The sequence below is a fragment of the Callithrix jacchus genome, chromosome 2, assembly GCF_049354715.1.
Source record: "Callithrix jacchus isolate 240 chromosome 2, calJac240_pri, whole genome shotgun sequence".
In the NCBI taxonomy this organism is placed as follows: domain Eukaryota; kingdom Metazoa; phylum Chordata; class Mammalia; order Primates; family Cebidae; genus Callithrix; species Callithrix jacchus.
In genome coordinates, this window is record NC_133503.1 from 47,548,578 (window position 1) to 47,574,726 (window position 26,149).

The window sequence follows — 26,149 nt, forward strand, 5'->3', positions numbered from 1 at the left end:
CCATCCTTTCATTTCACTGATGAAGGAGTTAAAGGCAAAGGGGAGAAAGTGAGCCAAACCTGCGTGACCCAGACAGTGGGTAGCTCAGCATAACACCCAGCCTCACCCCATTTCCCCTACTGCCTGCAACCTCTCGGCCTCTCACTTTCCTAAAGAGTTTATGATATGATACGCTGGACAGGAATTGCTCAGTATTGGAAAGCTTAGGCAGGAAGAAGGTGTGGGCACAAACATATATCATACTTCATGATCATGCTGTATAGGACACCAGGGACACCCAGCTTCCCCGAAGTTTTACTTTCCTGAAAAGTTGTGCGTAAATGAGATGTTGCTTTCCCTTTCCGATAAGTCAGCCTCCAGTGGGTGAGTCAGCTTGGCTCATGGCTGGGAGTCTGTGCCATGTGCTGGTTGTCAGTTGATTGTATGTATATGGACTTTAGGATATACAGATGACATATACATATCATTGCTTACTGTTTGACCGACCATTGATTTTTATACCAGATAATTCTTTGCCGTGGGCCTGTCTTGTTCATTCTAAGATGTTGAACAGCCTCCCACGCTGCTGCTTACTAGATGCCAGTAGCACCTCTCTTCCCCCAGTTATGACAACTGAAAATGATTTAAGACATTGTAAAATATCCCCTGAGGAAGAAAGCACCTGTATTAGTCCATTTTCACACTGCCATAAAGAAATACCTGAGACTGGGTAATTTTTAAACAAGAGAGGTTTAATTGATTTACAGTTCCGCATGGCTGGGGAGGCCTCGGGAAATGTACAATCATGGCGGAAGGCAAAGGGGAAGCAAGGCACTTTCTTCACAAGGTGGCAGGAGAGAAAGAGATAGCAAAGGGGGCAGCATCAGACACTTATCAAACAACCAGATCTCATAAGAACTCACTCACTATCATGAAAACATCATAGGGGAAACCACACCCATGATCCAATCACCTCCCACCTTTGACATGTGGGGATTACAATTCAGATTACAATTCTGAATTGGGTAAGGATACAGTCAAACCATATCAGGACCTCTAGCTCATTTGGTCTCATCTTCCTCTGAGTCCTTTGGTGAGGAGGGAAGTGCTAATTGGTGTAGAGAGCAAATATCCAAAACTCCAGCTAGACTCTGTGTTTTAAGGATGCTCTGCTTGGGATTTCAAAATATTTTTATGGTTTTCATGTATTACATCCCTGCATGCCTGCTATGTGTCCAACAGTAACTAAGTGTTTTAATCAATTGTTCCCCACAAGAATCCTGCAGGACAGCTATTATTGTTCCCATATGTATTCCTTGCAGTTCTCCAGAGAAACAAAACCAATAAGGTGTGTGTGTGTGTGTGTGTGTGTGTGTGTGTGTGTGTGTGTGTGTGTGTGTTTTAAAAGAGATTTATTACAAAGAATCAGCTTATGTGATTATGGAAGCTGACAAGTCCCAAGATCAGCAGTTTGCAAGCTGGAGACCCAGAAAAGCTGATAATATAGTTCTAGTCCAAAAATTGACAGGCTTGAGACCTGGGAAGAGCCAATGTTTTAGTTCAAGTCTGACAGTAAAAAGAAACCAATGTTCCAGCTCAAAGGCAGTCAAGCGTGGGAATTTTCTATTATTGGGAGGAAGGTCAGCCTTTTTTTCCTCTTCAGGTCTTCCGTGGATTAGATGGGAACCACCCACATTAGGGTGGGTAATCTGCTTTACTTAGTCTCCCAACTCAAATGTTAATCTCATCTAGAAATACTGCCACACATAGAATAATGTCTGTCCAAATATCTGGGCACCCCATAGCCCAGTCAACTTGACACATAAAATTAACCATCACTTGACAGGGCGCAGTGTATCAAGCCTGTAATCCTAGCACTTTAGGAGGCTAAGGCAGGTGGATCACCTGAAGTCAGGAGTTTGAGATGAGTCTGGCCAATATGGCAAAATCCTGTCTCTGCTAAAAGTACAAAAACAAGTCAGGTGTGGTGATGGCACCTATAAACCCAGCTACTTGGGAGGCTGAGGTAGGAGAATAGCTTGAACCTGGGGGGCAGAGGTTTCAGTGAGTGGAGATTATGCCACTGCACTCTAGCCTGAGCTACAGAAGTGAAACTGTCTGAAAAAAAATTAACCATCATTCTATGGTTAAACTGGGTGTCAATGCATCTTATGGAAAGAGCCACACAGCTATAAAGCAGAAGAAGAAAATGTCAAGACCAGGTTTGTGCTCTTAACTTCCATATATGTGAGTTCCTCAAACCAGTAGATCTGTGCTGGATGTGTGCTGTACTTTTTCAAGTGCATGGGGTAAAAATAGAGCTTGAGAACCACTTCTCTGTGCACTGCCCCTCATTGGTTGGCTATCTCAGAATCACTGATTATCAGGGTTAGAAGAGATCATCAGGATAATCTAACCCAGTGAGACATTAATCTGATGATCACACAAATAAATGAATAGTGTGCCTGTAGTGAGTTACTCTGATGGAAGGGTGCATATGATTGGGAAATAGATTTGACCTGAGTCAAGAGAGGCTTGCCAAATGATTGAATGGGTAGGGATTACATGGGTAGACAAAGTAGGATGGCCTTTGAAGAAGAGAGAACGCTAGCATAACAAGGAAGGGCAACATGACCCAGCTGGCTCTGCAGAGTGGGTTCTTTGGGTTGCTGCAAACACATCTCAGACAGACATACCGGATGTGGGGTCTTGGAAGTCCTATAGAGTTGGGGCTGAGAGTGAGGAAGAGTGACTGTAATAAAATCACAGAAACCCATCCTGTCCCACCTCTCATTTAATAGGAGAGGAAACAGACCCAGAGAAGTTACTTATCCCAGAACACACAACTAGGGAATTGCAAAGGTAGTGTGAAAACTTGGATCTCCTGCCTCTGTCTCAGTATGTTCCCAAGTATCATGCCACCTCTCCACAATGCCTGGAATTGCCTGACCCTCCCTTTACCCCAGAAGGAGTCCGCAGCTCTTGGAGTTTCAGAGTTCTTGTCCACGTCTCACACAATCTCCTGAAGAGTGGTGAAAATACTCTACTAAGTCACTGAACTCTGAGCACAGGACCACACCCCGGAACTGCCACATAAGAAAGGGGAAATCCATGCATGGCCTTGAAGTACTGAATCAGTAGCTGAAAATACTAAAACAATTCGTGACCCATAGAAGCACAAGTTACAAAATGGTAGTCTGCAGGTCGGATCTACCTGCAGATGTGTTTTATTTGGCCACACAATGTATTGAAATGTGTTTAAAATGTATTGATACCATTAAAAACTTAGATTTTGTATTTTTTAAAGTTCCAGTCTTCATTCCTACCTGACAACATTTCCCTGGAGCTGCTGCCTTCCCCTCCTGACATTCCTCAGGTGCCCACCTGCTTCCTCTGTTCCCAACCCCAACTCCTGAGGTAGCAGGTGGCGTCTGCAGCCCAGGGCTTTACAGACATGCAGCACAGCATGCCTTCCCTGCCCTGGCCCAGGACAGCTTTTCAACAAGCTGCAAACAGTGACCTTGAGATGGCTCCTCTAGTCTGCAAGCCAGCTAACATCAGTCCTGTCAACTGCTTCTCCCTTGATAGGGCTGTAGTCTCTTCCTGTCCTGTCATCCTCCTTCTAGACTGTCTCCCTCTGAAAGGGATGCATTCAGATTTAAGCAATGGGCTCCCCGGGTGGCTGATCTAGGTGGAAGGGTTAAAGCAAGTCTTTATATTTTTACAACATTCAATTTCAACTTGGCAATCAGAGCAGCACACACAACGTCAACCCAAATCGCAAGAGCCCTCATAACATACAAAGTTGATTCTCTCTTATGATTCTAGCGAAGTAGAATAAACTCCCAGGGGAAAACATCAAATCATTTCCTGAGACTATATACAAGCAGATCTCTAACAATGTGGGAGGAATGACAAGCATCTTGAAAAAATTTTTTCTGTTTATAAATATAAGCAGAGAAAGGACTCTAAGGAAAATACTTGTAAAAGTCCTTGTTAAATAACAGCAATCTAACTGGCTCTATGAAGTTACTGCTGGTTCTCTCTGCTACAGGAATGAACTCAGATGAACTGTTTCAATTGTTTTGCCCTTTGAGGTTAAAATTGCACTGGTAGAATGCAAGAAAACTAATGGAATTATAGAAAGAAACACTGGCCTGGGGATCTGGTACCCTGGAGGCTTTCCTTCAATCTGCCTCTGACTATTGGGAGCTCATAAATGGGTCACCTGACATTCTGAGCCTCAGTTTTCTCATTGTGCAATAAGATTGTTGAATCAGATTAGAGAGTCCACAAATGAGAGCAGTGCATCCAAAACATAAGCCATTTTTGCATAGCCTTTTCTAGAGCTCCCCTGACCCATTAATCATTTAATTAATGCTCCTTATTAAAATGAATTAAATTCTAGCATACTTTTTAGTTCAGTCCAAGTGGAAACATTTACAAGCCCATGGGTATGATGTGTTAACTGTTATTTTAGTACATGTTAAAATAAATACTCAGGAGTTAAAATTAAAAATAACATTTTTCCATATACCGCCAAAAATTGTCTTGTTTCTATGGATCACCTTAGGAACACCAAACTTTGGTTTCATGGATAGACTTCAGGAGGGCCTTAAATATTCTGAAATTCTAATTGTAGTTGTGTGTGTGCGTGTGTGTGTGTGTGTGTGTGTGTGTATTTTTGAGAGAATGTATATATTTTCTATGATTCTCAAAGGTTCATCTCTTCCATTAGAAAGCTGAGAACTGCCAGGAGCAGTGGCTAACACCTATAATCCCAGCACTTTGAGAGATAGAGGTGGGTGGATCTCCTGAGGTCAGGAGTTCAAGACCAGTCTGGCCAATATGGTGAAAACCCATCTCTACTAAAAATATAAAAATTAACCAGGCACGGTGCATGCACCTGTAATCCCAGGTACTTGGGAGGCTGAGGCAGAAGAATCACTTGAACCTGGGAGGCAGAGGTTGCAGTGAGCTGAGATCGTGCCACTGCCCTCCAGCCTGGGTGACAGAGCGAGACTCTGAGAGTAAGAAAGAGAGGGAAGAAAGGAAAGGAGAGAGGGAGGAGGGAGAAAGCTGAGAACCAAGAAAGAAAGAAAGAAAGAAGAAAGAAAGAAAGAAAGAAAGAAAGAAAGAAAGAAAGAAAGAAAGAGGAAAGAAAGAAAGAAAGAAAGAAAGAAAGAAAGAAAGAAAGAAAGAAAGAAAGAAAGAAAGAGGAAAAAGAAAAAGAAGGAAGCAAGGAAGGAAGGAAGGAAGGAAGGAGGGGAAAAGCTGAGAACCATTACCTCCAGTGGGATTGCTAAGAATCTGTCTGACCCTTCTTAAGAAGGGTCTGAGCAAAAGGACTGCAAGTTCTTAGTAACCTGCTTGGGGCTCTTTTCAGCAAATTTTCTCCCATCCCTCTTTTTCAAAAATCTCCTAAATGGTTAAGGAAACACTGCTAAGTTCCTTGGTGGGGTGGGAATGGAGAAGGCTTCTCTCAAACCGAGCCTGGGTGTGGCCTAATCCTGGCTTCTCTGTGTCCCACGCAGGTTAGTCTCGGAGGTGCTGAGTTGGCAGTATCCTGGAGGAAAGAGCAGTTTTGCTTCAAGTGATCTCATAAACACTTAGCAAAACCCTTCAACACCCGAATAATACAGAGTACAGCTTCAGCTGATCCCTTCCTATCTCTTGGGAGGACTTGGAAGTTCAGTTCCACAGGACGGCTGCAGGGAGAGGGGCAAGAACTGGGGAACATAGTATGTCCCTCCTGCACTGCTTTACCTGGTGGGACTCCCTGCTACTTCACCTGCTTATTTTGCAGCTTGCTGAATTTCCACATGTCTGACCTGAATTGTTAATGGTTTCAATGGTCTGGATATAGGAAAAGACCCATAACTTTCTCAGGCCCTGGAAGTGACGGGAGCTGCTGCTGTAAACTGACATAAATATGAACACACCAGACCTATCTCAGAGTAGCCTTGATCTTGCCCTGCAGTAGCCAGATAGGGAACTTCCCAGCAGGAGGATCAGAGTTATTCATCTCAGAGCCCGGTCCAAAGAGGTGCTCAAAGAGCAGTTAGTGAATATGCAATTAATGTAGAATGAATGAATGCATGACAACCACTGCTGAGGTCAGTCATATGTGCCATACGCAGACATGAAAAAGATAATCAAAGAAAGCTTTGTGGTAGAGGTGTCATTTGAATGACCTTGGGGTCAGATAAAAATTTCAGCAACACAGGAGACTCTACTGTTATAGAGTTAAACACACAGGGGCTCTGGAGTCTAGCATCTGATTGAGTTTGAATTCTAACACCCCTCATGTACAAGATGTGCCTCTGTGCAAAATTCTTAGCTTCTCTACACCTCAGGTTTCTCATCTGTAAAGTAGGGATAATGACGGTACCTACCTCGAGGACTGTATGTGAGCATTAAGTGAGAGAAAGCACATAAAGCACTTAGCAGAGAGCCTCAGTGATTGAGCCTTGTGATCACATCATCATCATCATCATCATAGCAATCATTATCATTGAGGAAAGTGGAGAGGATATTCCACAGGAAGGGACTTGAGGGAGTGGAGCAGCCGGGAGGCAGCCAGTTTGCTTATGATTTCCATAGGTTCAACTCACCCAAGCTATTCTCAGCTAAAGTTTGCAATCCTGCTAACAGACTTCAGTGGCTTCTGGGGAGCGTTGTAGCAGGAATGATCAACCGCTTGCCCTCATCAGCAGCCTCTGTCCTGATTGGCTGTATTAATCCATGCTGCCCAGTGGTCTGGCTGTGATTTCCTCCTCCAACAATGAGGACTCTTACTCTGGAACACAGCCTACAGAGTGCAGCAATGGGAAACCCCTGCATCTGTGGACCCTGGACACAGATCCTCTCCATGGCTGTATTTCCCTTGAAGAGAGCTCAATAAGGACACCCAGAAGCTGCAGTGCCAATCAACATCAAAGAAGTGGTCAGGGTGCAGGAAGAGCCACAGAATTGCCAGAAGCTATTGCTGAACTTTTGTTCCTAGATGGGGCCAGTTAGGCCTGCATGTCACTGCAGCAGGCATCCCTCAGTGCTGTGAGTCCTGGTGGACCTTGTTGATTCCTCATACATTTCTTATCACCCCATGTGAATGAGACTCAACTGCTTCACATTTTTTTCACTACACTTATCACTGCCTGATATTATATTACAGTAGTGAGTTTTGCACCTCTTATATTAAGACAGTGTCTGCCACATAGTAAGCACTTAGTATTTGCTGAAAGTTGTAAAAATGCATCAGTGAGTATCCCACAGTGCCTGGCAAATAATAGTTATTCCATAAATAGCTGTCAAATAGTGAGCATTGGCCTCTGTCCGGGGAACAAGGATGAGGGTGATACAGATGGGGAGCATTTTGTTCAGGGAAGCTTTTCTGGATGCGGCATTTGAGCTAGACCTAAAAAAATGGAGTAAAATTCCACAAGGAAGGCTTAGCAGTGGGGCATTCCAGACAAAAAGGACAAGTGTTTAGACATGGAAAGCACTGGGAACGTTGGGAATAGCTCAATTTGGCTGGTGGACTGAAAACACAAAGAGGAATTACAAGAAGCTATGCCTGGAGAAACTTCCCCAGTTCTAAAGGGTCTCAAAGGCCATCCCAAAGAGCAGGGGCCTGGCTCCCTCAGGTGGTGGAAAGTCAATGGTGGTCTTTAAGGAGGTAAGTAAGTGGGCTGACCAATGCATTAAGAAGATTAATACAGCAATGTCTTAAAGAGTGGTTTTGAGGTGGAAGGGAGACAGAAAACAAAGATCTGAAGCCAAAAACATGGAGAAACTGTAAACAAGGCTCAGTGCAACACCAGATGTTGGTTGAACACAGTCAGCAGGGAAGAGGAGAGTCAGAGATAAAGTTGAAGTGCCTGCATGGCTGGCTGAAAGAAGGATGGTGCTGCTGCAGCCTGAGCAGAGGTCAAAAGAAGGAGCAGAGGGGCCTGGGGGTACGAAAAGGAGAACGGTGCAAAGACTCATCCTATCATCACCCAGATTCCCCATTTGGTGAATGCCTGTAGGCATAAAAGTGCCAAAGTCTCACTGACTGTTGGAAACGAAGACTGAAACTCCACATGTAGATGAGGAATGGATGAATTTCGAGAGTCACCTCCATGGAAGGAGACTACCTAGGCCTTAGGGTCAGCACAGTTTCTGGAATTGGGTAAATCTAATCCCAGCTCTTCGTCTTCTTGTGTGTATGACTTTGGGCAACTCTTTTAACTCATCCAAGCCCCTGCTTTCTCACCTATAAAATGGGAATGATAATAAATCTACCTCATAGAGTTTTATTTAGAATTAACATATGCATGGTATTTACTAGAGGTAAAATACTCAATATGCATCAACAATTATTAATATTATCTTATTTTTATTTAAGGCAGAGGTTGCAAATACGAATGCCTTTATAGGCTAACTGGGAAGAAAAATGAATTAAGCCAATTCTCCACCTAAAAGGAAAGTGCCTATTCATCTTCAGCAAATTACTCTACTTGGGAGTTTTGATGAGGTTGTCACACTGTGCAATTCATTAAGAGAAGTAGGAAATCTGGACTTTGGAGGGTTAAATTTTTCCATTTTAAACTGTTGAGTCTACATTTAAATTACAAGATAATATTGTGGAATTCAAGGTGTACGGATTGAACAACATGTATGTGGAGCTGGTATATCCCGTGGGCTGCAATCTGTGAAATCTGATTTAAAACAGGCTTCCAGCTTGATGCAGAGATCCTTGGTGCCCTTTTGGAAAATGGAGCTGCCCCTTCATTCTCCTGAGATACTAAGCTCCAACCTCTCCCACGTGTCAAACAACAGGCATGCAGTGAATAACTCGATTGTCTCCAAGCCTGAAGTTCTGCGATCTCTAGTGTTCAAGGATGTGGAGTCTGGCATGAAGAGATCATTTGGGGAGGGCTGAAGGGCCGAGGGAGATGGCCAGAGAGGCCAGACCTGGTGGCAGCCTGATATGCGGCAGCGAGGAGAGGCCTGGAGTTATGTTCCTGCTGTGGATAAAGACAAGAGAAGTGTTGAAGCTAGCTAGAGACAAGAAGCAGGTTATCTGACCTGACTAGTTAAACCACTTTACTAACAATTACAGCTGAATCAAACCAAATATGAATAGGAACGTGTGTGTGTGTGTGTGTGTGTGTGTGTGTGTGTGTATGCCACCCACCTGAGCCGGGTGACAGAGGGAGAGAATGGGCCTGAGTGTGTATCTGCTTCATCTGCTTGTTTTTCTCAAGTTCGTTCCTGTGTGGCAGAACTTTCTAATCTCTTGTACTCACAAAGAGGGAAATATCAGCTGCAGCTCTGTTTCCAGAAACCTTCATAGCACCACCTCCCTGCACCCCTCTGAGCCACCTGATCCCTTACCCCCAGGTTTTCAGGGTCTGCATGTGTAGCCATACCTCAGCGTTCTAGAACCCAGAGTGGAGACGTAGAGAATCCTACAAGCAAGCCTGAGTGTTAGAGCCACCAGCAGGCTCAGACTCTCTTGCCAAAAGATGGCTGCTATTCCAGGGCCTGCACTGCAAAGATGGGCAGGTCAATGCATGCCCAGCAGGGACAAAAGAAACACTGCTATTGTACCAGCTGATTGAGGTGGGGATGCTGGGAAGGCAAGATTATTTTTCAGTAAAGTGCCTCATTAGCCCAAAGTGAACATTTGGTTTCCTCTACTTCACTGGAATATTTGACTTTGAATCCATGTTTACTTTCTACCTCTGAATCGATGTATCCTATGACTCTGTGACAAATGACATTTACAAAAAGAGGTTTTCAATATATTTTTAGCAACAGAGCTCTTTCTTTAAAATGATATATTACTCTAGACCCAATATATAAAATATGTTTTGTAATTGAGTGATTAACATGTTCTTTGGTTGATCTGAATCTTTATTTTTGACGGTAAAGCCTTTGTTACTTTCAAAATCTCAGAAATGCCTAACAGGAAACTTCAGATTCTTTGGAGCATGCTGTAAAAATCACTGATAGAGTCCTCACTTTCTGAGGTGTTGGGGTTCTGAGTGAGGAGAATTCACAACTCTCATCTTTAACAATGTGAAATGAAGATGATAGAAGGGAATCACAGCATTTCATGGCATTTTAGTGATAACATTTGAATGGGAGGTAAGTCACTTTGTATATTGGAAAGAGAAAGAATTGTGCAGAAAAAAAAAAAGGTCAGGACCCGGTGTTCTGGTTTTGGCTCTAGGGAGTGTTGACTCTAACCATTTGAGAATTGGCACTCACTGTGTGCCACTGGAGAAGGCCCTTCTTGTCTGTGGATGCAGATCCTCCATTTGTAGGCATCACCTCACCTGAACATCTAGGCTGCTGCTCAATGTGTTGACCCAAAATGCTGCACTATCACAAAACTCTACGGGTACTCAGTGTGCCACAAAATAGACCCATGCCCTCTACACTGCCAAATGTATGTACTGATACTAAGCTGTACAGGGTAATTCCATACAAAGCAATGGAAATGAATTGTTAGAAGGTTTCCCGTGGTTACATGAGGTACAGCAGAGGAGCAAATGTGGCCACAGTTAGAAGCGCCAACCTGGAGCTAGCCCTAGATTTTAGTCCTGACTGTATCAATTACTGGTTATGTGACCCAGGCAAGCCACTTACCTTCTTGCCTTCTCCATAATAAGATGAAAACAGCATGGCAGTGACCTTCCAGGCTGCTAAGTGAGTTGATTTACACAGCACCATGGAAAAGCCCTCAGGTTTTGATTGTTCCCAGACCTGGATTCAAATTCCTTTTCTTCCACAAATAAGCGAAGTACTTTGTAAACCTCAATTTTCTCATTTGTCAAATAAGGGTAACTATTAAATCAAATAATATTTGTAAGACACTTTAGTTAGAACTGTACTTGTGATATAGTGAGCACCTCCCAAAAAAATGATGTGGCCAAGGGTAAAGATACTTGGAAGCAAACAGTGACAGTTATAGACGAAGAGCCCAGCTCGAGAATGAGGACTCGACTTTCATTCTGCCCATGCCACATGTCCTGGGTGACATCAGGAGTGCTCTTCTCTTTCTGAACCAGAGTATCTCCATCTGTACAAGAAAAATGGTGCACTGACAATCAGATTCTGATATTCTCTGGTTTTATGGTGGACTCTTTCCTTCCAGTCACAGCTTCGTGGAGGGATGTGGGAATCAGTGTCAAGCACCACAACTCAAATGTCTTTAGGATTAGGCATCAGGCATCTTCAAAGTGATATGACCATCTTGAGTCACATTTTTCTCAAGACAGTTACAAAATTGACCTATTAAATATGAAAGAATATTCTTCACATCCTCAAAAAAAATGTGATCACTCTCATTTTTCTTGAACCACTGACAGCCTCAAATTTGGAGAGGGGGCACCCTGAAGTAAATGGGACACTTAAGTGCCATCTGAAATGGCATCTGTATTCAGCAACAGTTCATTGTTGCCAAAACAGAATGAAGGCCCAGTGCTACTAAATATCGCAGATTTTTAAGAAAAGATAGAAATCAGACTTCTGTGTGTGTGAAATCTTGGGGTCATTATAAGAGAGCAAATAATTCAAGATTTTTTTAAAAAACAATACTTTTGCAATCTGCATATTCAGTTCATTGGTAGCATTTTGCCATTTCAGATGTGACCAGTTCCTAAAACATAGCAGCAGGTGTTGGATGATGGGGTCTGATGCTCCCTGCCTCCACCCCACAAAAAGGAGGATTCACAGACGAGGCCTTAGACCTTGAATCAGACCTAGAATGCAGGATCTTCACTCCAGATCATACATGCTCATCATGTTTGGTAGGAACAGAGTGAGTATCTGACCTACAAACAGCTCTCCATTGTTTTCAAAATGTAAGATCTATAGAAATCACTTGGGAATAAAATCACCTGGGGAGTTTGGGTAAGATGTCTCAGGAGCCACCCACAGAACTTCTGCCCCATCAAGTCTGAAGTGGGCCTCAGGAATCTGCCCAGATGGTTTCACAGCCTCCCTTGGGGAAACTGATCTCAGGTCTAGCCAGGGGCCAATGGCTGTAGAAGTTCCGCCAAATGTGGAGACTCACTGCCAGCAGGTGATCAGCTGAACCAATTGCTGCACTGAAGGGGAACAGACTGAAGAGTGCTGATTTGCCTTTTTAGGGGAGCAGGGACATAGACACACTCATGTTACTCACTTACTAGAAGTTTATTTTAAAAATGCACAGAGAAGTAAGGAAACCATCTGAGCTGCAGAAACCATCTGAACTGCAGAATCAAACCCCATGGAGTCCACAAAATTGTTCCACCATTGGAATGTTTTTCACTCTTGTCTCATCTGTCCATAAGCATTGGACTTCTGTGTTTCTGCCTCTTCTGATCATGAGCATTATTCCTATGCCTTACACTTTTCTCTTGCTCTCCAAGAGAAAAGGTCTGTTTGGTTCAACCAGTCGCTTGTCAGAGCAGTGTTCCTGTGGACAGAGCATGAACACCTCAGAGGCTGCTGGCCAGTCCATAGCTAGTAGGCTTTGGGTCAAGCTATTCTGTATTGCATCAGCTGTGGCCAGGATGCCAAAGTCAGGTGATGCTAAGCATCCCAACCTGTGGCTCAGGAACCTCTCAGAGAAAGGCTAGGGGATAGTAGGCTCCTGGCATGACCAACTGCTATGATATGGTGGTGGAGAAAGGTAACCAAAATAGGCAAAGAAAGAGAAGCTCCATGAGTATGAAGAGACAGATGTGCCAATAAGAGCACTATACCTTAGCTGGTGACAGATGCTAGTCAGGGAGAACAGACCAGCCTAGTTGGGGAGTCTGCAAGTCCTGAGTTCTTATCCCAGCTCCACCATTCTCTGGCTGTGTGGCCTTTGGTAAATTAGCCTCTCTGAACTTGAGCTTCCCAGTCTTTGAAAGTGATTATGATGTCTCACAAAGGGGTTTTGAGAGTTAAATGAAATGCTGGGTATAAAGCCTTTAGTGCCAAGCCTAGAGTAAAACAAAAGATAATATTTCTTTTAAAAGAGAAAAAAAGAAACCTACAGAGAGTTTCTCTTCCCAGAATACATCCTTGAGAAGAACAGAACAACATTGCAAGAGGAAACCCAAGCTCTGTGGAAACATCAACCATTGTTGTTATTCTCCAAGTACATAAAGTAGACGTGGATTAAAGGTGGAATTTGGGGTGTTGGAGGCTGGAAAGAAAAAGAGCCTGAGATCAGTAGGACACCTGTGGATGTGTCCCCACTCTGTCATTTTTGTTACTAACTCCGTAACCAGCCAAAAACAGGGCCCTTCCTATGTCTGGGCTTCACTTTCCCCATTTGTAAAATGAGGGGGTTGGGCCATCTGACTTCAGAGGGCACATCTATCTCTAAAGCTCCAGAATCTCAGAAGGATCAAGAATGGCAGAAGAAGAAGAATCAAAGATCTAGTCAACTGACCACAGATTCTAGAAGGGCTGGGTTTTTTGTTGTTGTTGTTTTGTTTCTTTTTTTTGCTTTGTTTTGTTTGGGGTAATGCACTCTGAAAGGTAACTTTAGGCTGGAATAACAGATTTTCTGGGATAAGAATGTTCAGGTGGGACCCAAGGACGGTCTTCAAGAACCTGGAGCCTGGAGAGGATGTGCATCTGGAAGCAGGGGTAAGCTGGTTCTGTGTGATCTGAGGTTGCAAGGCAGGCCCACCCCATTTTAGGAGTGACCAGTCTGACAAGCAGAGGAGTCTTCCCCACATGCTTCAAAACACATTCTCTAGCTTCATTCAGGTCTCTATCCACATATCACCTCCTCAGGTCTCTACTTCCAACCCTCACCTAACTCAATGTCTGTCTCTGACTATCCAGTATAAAATGCCACCTCTGTCACTCTCTAGGCCTTCACCTGCGTCTGCCTTTCACACTGCTCTACAAGCCATCATATGTTGTCTGACTCCCTCCAGGGAATGTCAGCGCCACCAGAGCAGAACATTTGTTTGCTTCAACTGCTGAAGCAAACAAAACAGCTCTTAAAACAGGGCTTTAAACATAGCAGATTCTCCATAGATATTTGTGGACCTCTCCCTAAAAAAAAAAGGAAAATAAGTCCTAAGGTCAGTCAGTAAGTATAGTATTCTCCTTTGTCCTGGTGAACAGAACCTGAAATTAAATACTTCATTTCTAATTGTAAACATTCAGAACTCAACCTGTGGAAGAGGAAAGAAAATGAAGGAGCAGACGATCATCCCCTTATTACTGAAAAATTTCCCCTCTATACTAAAAACTTTCCCTCCCCTGCCCAGGGAGGGCAGGGAAGATCATGTGGGGATCTGAGCTGAGAACAGGGGTTCTCTTCTGCAGCATATTGTAACCTGTGAAGGATCTCCCCTTTATTCTGGAGGCCCTGTGCTGGCCTTGGATGAGGCTTTGAAGGCCTGAATATTCAGGAACTGTCCTGAAATTTCCCCTCTTCCGCATCCAGCAGGCCTGCCACTTTCAGGAACTGTCGATTGTCCAGGGAATATAAACAAAAGAACAAAGGCAAAGTTGGCTCCTTGAAAGAGAAAAAAAATCTCAGACTGAACTGAATATATAACCCACTGGGAATTTAAACACCAGAGTGGTATGTAAGAGGAACCTGATTACAAACTCTGGGGAGAGGTCCCAAGAAACCAAAGAAATTCCATCCTGGTTCTCAGCTCCTGTTCATAAGAATTTCATAGAAGGGGAATGAGTCTCCAGAGCTTGAGCTTCTAGCATAGCAACCCCGCTGCCAGTTGCCTCTGTTTGCTCTGAGATATCAGAAGGGAGACTCCAAGCAAGCTGGCTTTGATTTATCTAAATATAGTCTCTTTTCCGAGAGTACAGTGCATCAAGCAAGGAGTCCTGGGGCCAGGATGGCATCTGGCATTTTTACTTTATGAGCTGCATGGCTTTTGGCACGTTCCTTTCCCTCTGCAGGCCTCAATTTCTCCCTCCATTGCGAAAGGAATCCAGACAGCATTTGAGCTCCTTTTTCTCTGTTCCTTCAAACTTCGTTGTCTGAGGCCTCCAAGGCTTCAGTGTATTTTCCTGACCTGTCCTGTTCATCCTCTATACTTCCTTTTCTGTTTGCAGAGAAACTCTCCCTGGCTTAATGTGGAATTGAACCCCAGAATGTGGAACAGCTCTGAGTCTCAGTCATAGACACCTAGGAGGACTCTCACTGCTGGTCAGACAAGTGCCTGGACTTTGGGTCACCATCCCTCTCTCTTTTGACACCACTGCCTGTTTTGCTAAGTTCCCCTCCATGGCATGTGACAATGTGATGTCCCAAGGGAGAAAAGTTGCCCAAGAAGGGCAGCTTGGCTTTGGGTGAGAAGGTGGTGTTCTCCCAGCATATGACTGAGGCTATAAGGGGATGCTTGCCTGCTGAGCACCATCACTTTCCTTGCTTAGAAATGGAAATAAGAAGAATCCTGTTCATCTCAAGACTTTATGGGAATCAGATGAGAAGAGGTTCTGGGGAAAACTTTGATTTGCTATTTAGACACTTGAGTCCAAGATTTCCAGCCACTGCCTTGACCTCCTACCTCTCCGGCATGCTATCTCTTCACTTCACCCACCCGGGTAACCTCTTCAGCAATAACAGAGCACCTCACAGTATGGGCTCTGGAGTCGCACTGCTGGGCGTTTCCCACTGGCTCTACTCTCACCAGCTGTGTGATCTTAGGCATGTTAACTGCCCTCTCTGATCTTCAGTTTTCTCAACTGAAAGTGGGGATAAAACAGAACCTACCTCAAGGGTTGCTGTGAGATAATGTATGAAATGCACTTGGCACAGCACCTAAGATACATTCCTACTGCTATTATTTCTTTGAAGATTCTCAGCCCGTTATCACTGATAGGATCAGTGGGAGACTGAATATAACTAATGTGACCAGTAGGCATCCTGAACACTGGCAACTTAGTCGAGGTGTGGTCCACAGACCTTTGGCAGTCCTCCACATCCTTTCAAGAGGTCCACAATGCCAAAATTATTTTCAGAGTCATACTACTTGGCCTTCTTCCACTGTGCTGACATTTGCACTGATGGTGCAAAAGCAATGGTGCCCAACTGTGCAAGTGGTCATTGTATTCTTTACCCTGATGCATGCCCGGTGGGGGCAGGAGGGAGCCAGTTTCATTTAAAAATGTCTTGTATTAAGCAGTAAATATTGTTATTTTTATTAAATTTTGACCCCATTTTTACTTGAAAGAATGACTAACAGACAAACTGATTATTCAGATGTGGGCATGTAGCAGATATTTCCACAGAAATGAATGAAGTAAGCCTATCGCTTCAAGAATAATCACTACTGATATTTGTTGCCAATGACAAAATTCAAGCTTTCAAGTAAATTTTAGAAAGCTTGTATCTGCCACCGCACACTTGTCAGCTTCCCAATAATTGAAGATATTGTAAATAAGATTGATAGTAATATTAATTAATATGTTTTTTTTTATTGTAGAATGAAATATATCAACATTTGGAAGACCTGCCTAACTAATATTTTTCCAATGATTAATGTACAATGTTACAAAATCATGCCAGGGTAAAAGATCCTTTTAAAGTGTAAGTTGGGCGAATGAATCGACTAAAGAAAAGTTCGTTGATAAGGTTGCAAATTTTGCATTGCAACTAACCTTTCAGAAACTGCCACAGCGTTCCATGTAATATCAAAGAAAAATATCCATTACTATCTGAGATCGCCATTAAAATATTCCCCCCTTGTCCGGCTATGCCTCTGAGTGAGGCCAGATTTTATTTATATACTTCAACAAAACATCTCATTGCAACCAATTAAATGCAGAATCAGATGAGAATCAGGCTAACTTCTATTAAGCCAGAGGTTGAAGAAATAAGCAAATGTAAAATAATGCCATTTTATGAATATTATTTTTGGTTTTTGAAAAATTTTCATCAGGAAATGTTAATTATGTTCCCATGTCATGGTTTTATTTTTGTTACTTTTAAATGAATTAAAGCAATATTTTAAATTTTATATTTTAGCTTCTTATGTGGTAAATATTACTAGATGGAATCGACATAAATGAAATCTGTGTGTAGTTCTCAATCGTCTTTTTAAGAGAGTAAAGAGCTCTAAGACCAAGAAGCTTTAGAACCACTGCTGTAAATGTTTGAGAGAGAAAGACAGCAAAAGACAATAAAGAGAAGTTCCCGTGCTAAGCATAGGAAGTGACAGTCCTACTGTGTGCTCTGTTTTTCAGCTCATACAAGGAACACTCTGCAGTTCCCTGTCCAACGCAGAGCCCACAATTTAGCAGGGATACTGACAAACTGAACATTATTCTAAAAAGGGTAACTAGAGGATAAAATTATGTCCCCGCAGGAATAATAGAAGTAAGTAGGTAAACACCCTGAGGCTGGGTGCTGTAGCCCACACCTGTAATCCCAGCACTTTGGGAGGCAGAGACAAGTGGATCACTTGAGGTCAGGAGTTAGAGACCAGCCTGACCAACATGGGAAAACCCCATCTCTACTAAAATTACAAAAATTAGCCAGGAGTGGTGGCACGCACCTGTTGTCCCAGTTACTCAGGAGGCTGAGGCAAGAGAATCGCTTAAACCCGGAAGGCAGAGGTTGCAGTGAGCCGAGATGGTATCACTGCACTCCAGCCTGGATGACAGAATGAGACTCTGTCTCAAAAAATAAATAAATAGGTATATATATATATACCCTGGAATACTGGGCAGCCATAAAAAAGAATTACATTCATGTCCTTTGCAGGACATGGATAAAGCCAGAAGCCAGCATTCTGAGCAAACTAACATTGAAACAGAAAACCAAACACTGCTTGTTCTCACTCATAAGTGGGAGTTGAACAACGAGAACACATGGACACAGGAAGGGGAACATCACACACTAGGGCCTGTCAGAGTGTTGGGGTTAAAGGGGAGGGAGAGCATTAGGACAATACCTAATGCATGTGGGGCTTAAAACCTAGGTGATGGGTTGATAGGTGCAGCAAACCACCATGGCACATGTATATCTATGTAACAAACCTGCACATTCTGAACATGCATCCCAGAAGTTAAGGTAAAATTTAAAAATAAATAAATAAATAAACTTACCCTGGTAAACAAGGCAAAAATAAAAATAAAATAAAATTTATAGAATTATAATAGCTTTTTTCAAATCTCTGAAAGGCCATCAGAAAAGTCGACCAAAGGGATGAATAAGAATGGCTCCACATACGTATTTTGCTAGACTAAGATTTTTCTTTTTTCTGTTTTCTCCTCTCTCATTTTCTAATGATTCTCCCTGCTCTAAAATGTTGTTTCTGGTCTCTTTTCATTCCCTTCTCTTTTTCTCTTGCTTTTTCTAGCTTGCTTTCTTTTTCTCTCTCTGCCCCCTTTCTCTCTTTCCCTTCCTTTCATTATATTTCTTCCTAAATTACCCAAAATATAAAATAAATATGTTTTTTCCAAAAGATTTTGTTCCTCTTTTTTATTAAAAAGGTGTGAGAAGCAGGAGAATGAGGAATAAGAGGAGGGAGGAAGAGGGAAGGAGCAGGGGAGGGCCAAGGGGGAGGAGATGGGGGGAAAAGAGAAGAAAGAGGAAGGAGAGGAAGAATAAAAAATAATGATCCGTTTTTGTTCCACCTCTGTAACCTGATGTATTTAATAAGACAAAGGTGTAATTGATGGTGGTTCCCAGGGAAGGAACAAGAGCATTTCCTCCCAGCATGGAGAGCAGAAGGGTGAGTAAGGCCGAGCCTTGGGCTTTGGGTGTTATTTATCCCAAGTTCATTAGGGAGAAAGAAAAAGTCAGAAAACAGTGAGTTTTTTACAGACAATATGAGGCAAATAGAACAGAGAATTTTAGAAAATTTGTGAAAGAAGACTTGTAAAAAGATTGCTCTTCTAGGAAAGGAACTTAAGGAAGTAATCTAATATATAGACCTAAAACTATGCACAAGGATGTCTGTCACAGTATTAATTAAGATAACAAAGAACTGACATACTCTAGGTGTCCAACAGTAAATGGTTAAATTATTTCTGAGACACAAATGTAAATTAATAGAGAAATAAATAATGGCATGGGGAAATACAAGATGACGTTCAAATTTTAAAAATGATGAAGATACCAAATTAAATATATGCAGTAATTTAGTCAATATCTTTTTATTGAGCTGCAACTTGCACTATAGCAGATATTGGACATTTAGTGGTGTGCATAATCCCTGCCCTCATACAGTTTACATTCAAATAAAAAAGGATTTTAAATAATTAATTAGACAAATAATTAGTTGAATGCCTTTTGTTCCCTATTTCAATAAAGAGACATGAATTTATGAAAAGCTATAAGGAATGGTAATATACGAATGGTGGATTTTTAGATGGTAAACTGTAGGCACTCGATATATTCCTTGTAAGTTATGTATTTTTTAAATTTCCTAGAATAGGAATATATTACTTTTTAAATCATCTTAAATAAGAAAAAATATCTAAGGAACACACTCTTGCAATTAAATTCTAACCTTCAGCTTCCCTTCCTTTCTCCTTTACATTATTAGACGTTAATGACACCTTCTACCTCTATGACCTACCTAGAAAACCAAAACAGGCAGTGGCCTCATTCTCTCTTCAAAAAGTGCTGGACAAACAGAGGAGTCAGGTATGCAACAAGGCAAAAGACTGGCCCTTTTCTTATGGAATTCACAGTGAGAAGATGGGAACAGGTGGGTAACCAGTGCAACCATTACTGGGCACTATGCTGAGCACTCCATATGCCTCATCTCATTTACTCTTCACTGAAAACTATAGAATAAATTCTGGTTTTAGACCCACTTTGCAGATGAGGAAACTGAGGCTCACTGAAGTTAAATAATACCTTGCAGGTGGAAGAGCTGGAATTCAGACTCCCATGGCTTGACTCCAAAGCCTAAGCCCTAAGTAAATCACCAGGAAGAAGACAGAGCTATGAGTTCAGCTGTTCAAGGTCCCACCAGGAAGAGGACCTAGCCCAGACCTAAGTAGGAGAGGAATCTTCCTCGTAGAAGCAACTGTCCCTGAGCCCTCAAGGGTTGCAGACAACTGCCTATGGACTGATTCTGGGAAATGAAAGCTCAGTAGGACTAACATGTGGAATACTGCAAGGGATTGGGGGAAGGCAGGAAATGAGGCCAGATAATAGGCAAAGAACAAATCATATAGGTCCTTGAAAACTCAGGACATTTCAAATTTATCCTCAAAAATGTTGGGAATCACTAACGTGTTTTAAGCAGGAAAACATCAGGGTCAATTTTCTACTTACAAAATATAATTCTGGCAACTTGGAGAATAATTTGGATGAATCAAGACTGAAAGTCAAAAGGCCAATTAGGAGGCTATAGCGATCAATCAGTAGAAAGATGATGTGGCCCGAAGCAGGATAGAAGCAAAAAGGAAAGAGAAAAGATGTCTGGTCCCAGAGGTATTTTGGAAGTACAGTTGGCAGATGTAGAGGAGGTGAGAGAAAGGCAGAAAAAGGATGCCAAGATGTTTCTCTAATAGTATGCCAATTGAAGTGCCAGTCATTGAGAGACAGCACATGGTAGGATGCCGTATTTTATTTAAAAATAAAAATTTTATTTTTAAAATTTGAGCATTACCTTGTATTTCCCCATGCCATTGTTTATTTCTCTATTAATTTACATTTGTGTCTAAGAAATAATTTAACCATTTATTCACTTTAGGACAGCTGGGTTTGAATCTCCATTGTGACATTTAGGTGGCAACGCCCAGTAAGAAGGCAGTATGAGAGTCTGAAGGCTCAGGAGAGGGAGCTGGGCTAGAGGTCCATCTAGCTAGTGGGTGAGCCTTGGAATGGATGAAATTCTCCTGGAAGAGGTGTGTTGTGAGAAGACAACAAGGCTTATTTTATTATCTGAAAAACATCAACATGTAAGTTGGGGAAAAAGAATAAGTAAAACAAAACAGGAAATGAGCAGTTGCCAGGAAGGTAGAAAAAAAATGCCTACAGAGGACAAATGTGATATCATGGAAGCTGCAAAGAAACTTTTTCTGGAAGGCAGATGTGGTCAGCAAGCAGAGAAAAAAGGAAGTTGTCAGTCACCTTTGGGAAGCCAGCTTCAGTGGCAGAGGGAGGGTAGAAGCCGGAACGGAGGGTAGCTGTCCAGCAGGCGAGTACGTAGGAGGGAGTGGAGATAGCACCTGCAAGCTTCTGGAAGCATGGCTGGAAAGGCAAGGAGGAAGAAAGAGCTGTAGCTGGTGGAGAATCTGGGCTAAATACTGGTTTCTTTTCACATCACAGCTGCCTTGGTTTGTTAGATGAACTAGACCAATTTCTCTTTGCACGCACTAGAACTGATAAGTGGCACTACTATCAATCAGGAACCAATGAGCTTCTCTATCTTCTGATTTCTCTAGGAAGATACCAAAAATAAAGATTATGCAGAATCTCACAACATTTGATTTGGACTCCAAGAAGGCTGCAATTAACCTTTTGATTCTGTGTAATAATCAAATGTTATTATCACGTTGATTATAATAACACCAGCTAACGCTTGTGGATCACCCACTATGTGCCATGTGCTGTTCTAAAGGCTACGCATATAGCTAGTCTGATATTCACCACAACCCATGGGATAGATCATTATCTCTATTTTACAGATGCAGAAATTGAGAGAGAGTTGAAATAACTGGTCCACAATCACAATCACACCGCAAGCAAGTATTGGAATCAGGATTCTTTAAGGATGCTTCTCCCCGACTTATCCCAGGGACAGAGGGAAAAAAAAGAAAATTGAAAAGGTCTGGGGCAGAAAAGGGTAATTCTGAGGTTGCCCGAACACTTCCATTCCAGAAAAGTCCTGGCATGAAAGGAGAACAAACTGGTCTGTGGGTACTCTCAGTTCCTTTTCCCTACTGGGTCAGGAGCAGACAATGATACTTCCTGAGCCAAATGCTCTAGGCCTTGCTGGCACCAACCACATAAATACATATTCTTTGAAATTCTAGTTTTCTGAGGGCTGCAGCACAGAGGTGAGATGAATATTCTAAAAGGACTACTGAAGAGTGGAAAACACAAAGTCCTTCTTGTAAATGGTAGTTCCAATTTGATTTTATATCTGCACAGCTTTATACCATTTGCTGAGGGCCTTTATACCATTATCTCATTTAATCTTCATGGCAAGCCTAAGAAAGGCAAGCCTTGAGAGGAGCTATGAACCCTGGAACTTTACACATCTTCTCCTCTCTTGTGGAAACATTCTTTCTTCTCTCCATTTTTTTATATAATTGCTTGGCATCTAGCTTATCATTGCCTATGTTTTATTTTACTGGGTTAAAGGGAAGGACAGTAGTAAGAATCTTAAATATATATATTTGGTTTTGAACTAAATGAGATAATGATCTATGTCTCTTCATAGGAAGAAGAAACACCAATACCAACCCTTCCCCAGCTGCCTGGGCACATCAGAAATACCCAAGGATAAGTGACACCCAAGTTTATGAGCTTTGCATCAGTCGGATTCAGTCAGGGGTAGATTCGTTATGACTGTGATGGAATAAAAAAGTTGTGATATGAATTAGATGCTATGCAATTATGGCAGAAACTAGGAAAGTGAAATTCTGAAGTGATATTTAAAGGATCAGAAAAGGATTCACAGTAAATCTGAAAAGCACATATAGCAACCCAAGTGGGCTCAAAAGGGATAGTGCAGGAGAGGTCTGTGGGAAACCACTGCCTCCCAGAGGCAACTGCGCTGGGTGTTGCAGATGAGATGATGGGCCTGGAGCTGCTGGTTGTCAAGAGGAAGAGCTGGATCCTACCAGGTACTGCTATGCCTGTCACTCCATCTGACCACATGAGCTTCAGAGAGTGATAATGGCCACTGCTTCACCTCTGCCTTCCAAATCTTATGCAAGTATCTCTTGCACAACTCTTGCTTGAGACCATAAAGAAAAACATACATAGTTTCTGGTTAAACCAAGCAGACACAGTAAAATCCAACACACATCATTGAGAAGAAAAAGACAAAGTAAGGGTTGACTAACATGAGAAGAGATTTCAACCTTGTCTTTTCTTACACCTTCTGCATGCCCAGTGTGTCAGCACATTTTATAACACTGTACCATTATCTCCACAACGGCCTGTGCATGTATGCCCTCTTCTCTGTCCCCATGGTCATCACCCCCATCCAGATTCTCCTCACCTCTCCTCTTGAAGACTCAATGTCTTTCAAGTCCTCCACTCACTCTGTTCTCTCTGGCTTCTTCATCTTTTACACTTGATTTTTCTTCTGCTAGGATGTTCTTCCCCTCCTTTATATGTTAGGTCTTATTTTAAAGATCACTGTATTTTGGAAGCATTTTGGATCTCTCAAAAAATCTGAATTAGATGCCACACTGATTTTCTTCTCTATTCTAGTACTTATAACATTTTAGATCTTATTTAATTGTCTGTCTTCCTCTCCATCCCCACCAACTAGGGCCTGACACATAGGGATTCAATAATTGTTAAGTGATTGACAGAATGAATGAATGGATGGATGGATGAGTAAAAAAGTCTCTCCATTTCCAGTGTGTATTCTCTCTAATATCTTCTATATTATACATTGAAATGATCTTTCTGAAAACCTGGACTTCAGTGCCTTGTCATTGCCAGTGGATAAAATGCGAAATCCTCATCTGTGCATTCAAGAACTACCACATATAGTCCCAGCCTACCTTTTCTAAGCATCTTCCAGTATTTTTCCACAAGTGTCCTCTATACTTCAACCAAACTTATCAACAAATTGTTCTCTGAAGAAGAGTAATTATTTGCAGTACTAATTTTAAAAAACAACTTTTATTTATTGAGCATATGCAGTGTGTTAGGCATTGTAAGATATATTTTATCATTCTTATCTTAATGAACTATTAAAATACTCTTATGAAGCTCTCGTCTCTTGCCCTTATTTTAAAGATGAGAAAACCAAAGTTCAGAAAAGATAAGTCACTTGCCCTAAGTCACTTGGCCAAAATCACATAGCTAGTAGGTAATGAAGCCAGTATTTAAATTCATGTATTATCCAAAGTTAAGACTATAACCATTCCACTCTACCATATCTTCCTGCAAGAAGTTTTCAATAACTGTTCATTGAATTATTTAACTAACTAGGTGACTAATATAACCTAAATATTTTGTATAGCTTATGTCATTAGCATTCACACAACAGCCGTATGAGAGAAAAGTTACTATTATTCCCAGATTATAGATAACAAAAGTGAGACTCAAAGAAGTAAAGTAACTTACTCTAGGCCACACATTTTAAAAGGGGGAAAACTGGGAATTGAACCCTGGTTTGTTTGCCTGCAGGCTGGAGCAACTAGCTATTATGCTACACCACTCCTAGTTAGAATCACCAACTGCTGCAGCTGGACTGGCCTCAAGTTACCATCTTGTCTCAAGGCACTCACTTCATGGATACAAATAACAATTCCCAGGAAGGCTAAGTGACAGCAATTGATTGTGGGAAACCAGGACTATGGCTTGGTATCCAGTGTATTTTCATTATAAAATCTGTCTCCTTTTCTGACCCAAAATTTATCCTAGGTGAGAGCCAAGGCTTGCCCATTAGACAACAGGGAGCACAACCAGCTTACTCAGTCTTTGCTCATTCTGTACCTTTGCCTATTAAAATTCAACTTTATTCTGCTGGTCCTGAGGATGTCTGTTTTCTGTTTTACAAGAATATGAAGAATTTTGAGTCAGAGACACATCATAATACTTTCCAGGAACTTCAAAGCAAAGAGACAGACATTGCTGATAGGAACGCTGTGACCATTAGACAAAGGTTCCATGAAAATAAGCTCTCAAGACTTTCTATTTATACAAGGACTGGAGCTGGTGAGTCCTGGAAGTTGAATGTTTAACCTAAGTGGACCCTAGGGAATCGTCACCCTCCTGGAAGAGAGAGAAATTCAGGAAGAGCTGAGATGCTATAAGAGCTGGAGCCTATCTACTTGGATACTGGAAGTTGAGTGGGGCTAGGGAATAGCACAAGAAAGCAGAGGCGGCAAAAGGGTTTTGGACTAAAGAGACTATGAATTTTTTTCACTCATTTAATTATTTCTTTTGTCAAAGCATATGTACGATACACCTACTATGAGCCACACTTTGTATGAGAACTTAAAACAGAAGGGCTTAACCTAGGCTAACATCTCAGAGAAAACTCCTGTATTAGTCCATTTTCATACTGCTATAATGAATTGCCCAAGACAGGGTAATTTATAAAGGAAAGAGGTTTAATTGACTCACAGTTCAGCATGGCTGGGGAAGCCTCAGGAAACTTATAATCATGGAGGAAGGCGAAGAGGAAACAAGGTACCATCTTCACAAAGTGGCAGGAAGGAGAAGTGCCTAACGAAGTGGGAAGAGCCCTTATAAAGCCGTTAGATGTCGAGAACTCTCTCATTATCATGAGAACGGCATAAGGGAAACCATCCCTATGATCCAGTTACCTCCACCTGGTGTCTCCCTTGACAGTTGGGGATTATGGAGTTTACAATTCAAGATGAGATTGGGTGGGGACACAAAGCTTAACCATATCAACTTCTCCCCCAAGGATAGGAGTTTTCTCTGAGATAAGAAACTAAGAGATTGGATAAAGACAGATACAGATACAGATAGCAACTGTTATGGCCATGGGGTGAGAAAACATAATATTTTGGAGGAACTGAATGAAGGCCGTTGTGCATAGGGAAATATAATGATGAAATGGGATTATGAATTGGTTAGCAGGTTCAAATAGTGGAGAGTCTTTTAGTTTATTTTGTGAATTTTTATAATTAGAATATGGCAGTTTTAAAACTTGGTCCAAAAATTCCACCCTCCTCCTATTAAGAAGAGTTTTCCTTCTGTCTCCTTGAATTTCAGCCTTGTGATGCTGTTCCAGATTCTGGGCCCAGGCAGGTCTCAAGACCAGGCAGTTCTCCTTCTACTTCCTGGATTTGGGGACACTTTTAGAACTTAGCCACCATGTTTCTAGGCAGTGCAGGCAGCCTATGGAGAGGCCTGTGGATGGGAACTGAGGTCCCTGACTCTGAGCTTGCAGACAATAGCCAGCACTAACTTGTCAACCATGAGTGAGCCATCTTGGAAGTGGGTTTCCATTCCCTAGTAAAGTCAATTTAGGTGATGCTGTAAGAAGCAGAGATGAGTCTTCCCTGCTGAACTCCACTT

The 26,149-nt window shown here is 42.1% G+C and overlaps 1 protein-coding gene across 3 annotated transcripts in view; it reads left to right on the top strand.

Annotated features, from left to right (window-relative positions):
* Window positions 1-24,251, top strand: part of ADRB2 (adrenoceptor beta 2) — a 55,940-nt gene extending 31,689 nt beyond the window's left edge. For 2 of the 3 annotated variants that reach the window (XM_035288109.3, XM_035288114.3), the window contains one exon: window positions 5,514-9,079. Coding sequence is in view for 1 of the 3 variants with exons in the window: in XM_035288114.3 (XP_035144005.1) it covers window positions 5,514-5,518 (5 nt within the window). In the remaining 2 variants the exon portion in view is untranslated. Of the gene's footprint in view, window positions 1-5,513; window positions 9,080-21,594; window positions 21,736-22,352 lie in introns of those variants that run through there. The other variant, XR_008478757.2, reaches the window with a different exon arrangement.
* Window positions 24,252-26,149: the final 1,898 nt, after the last annotated feature.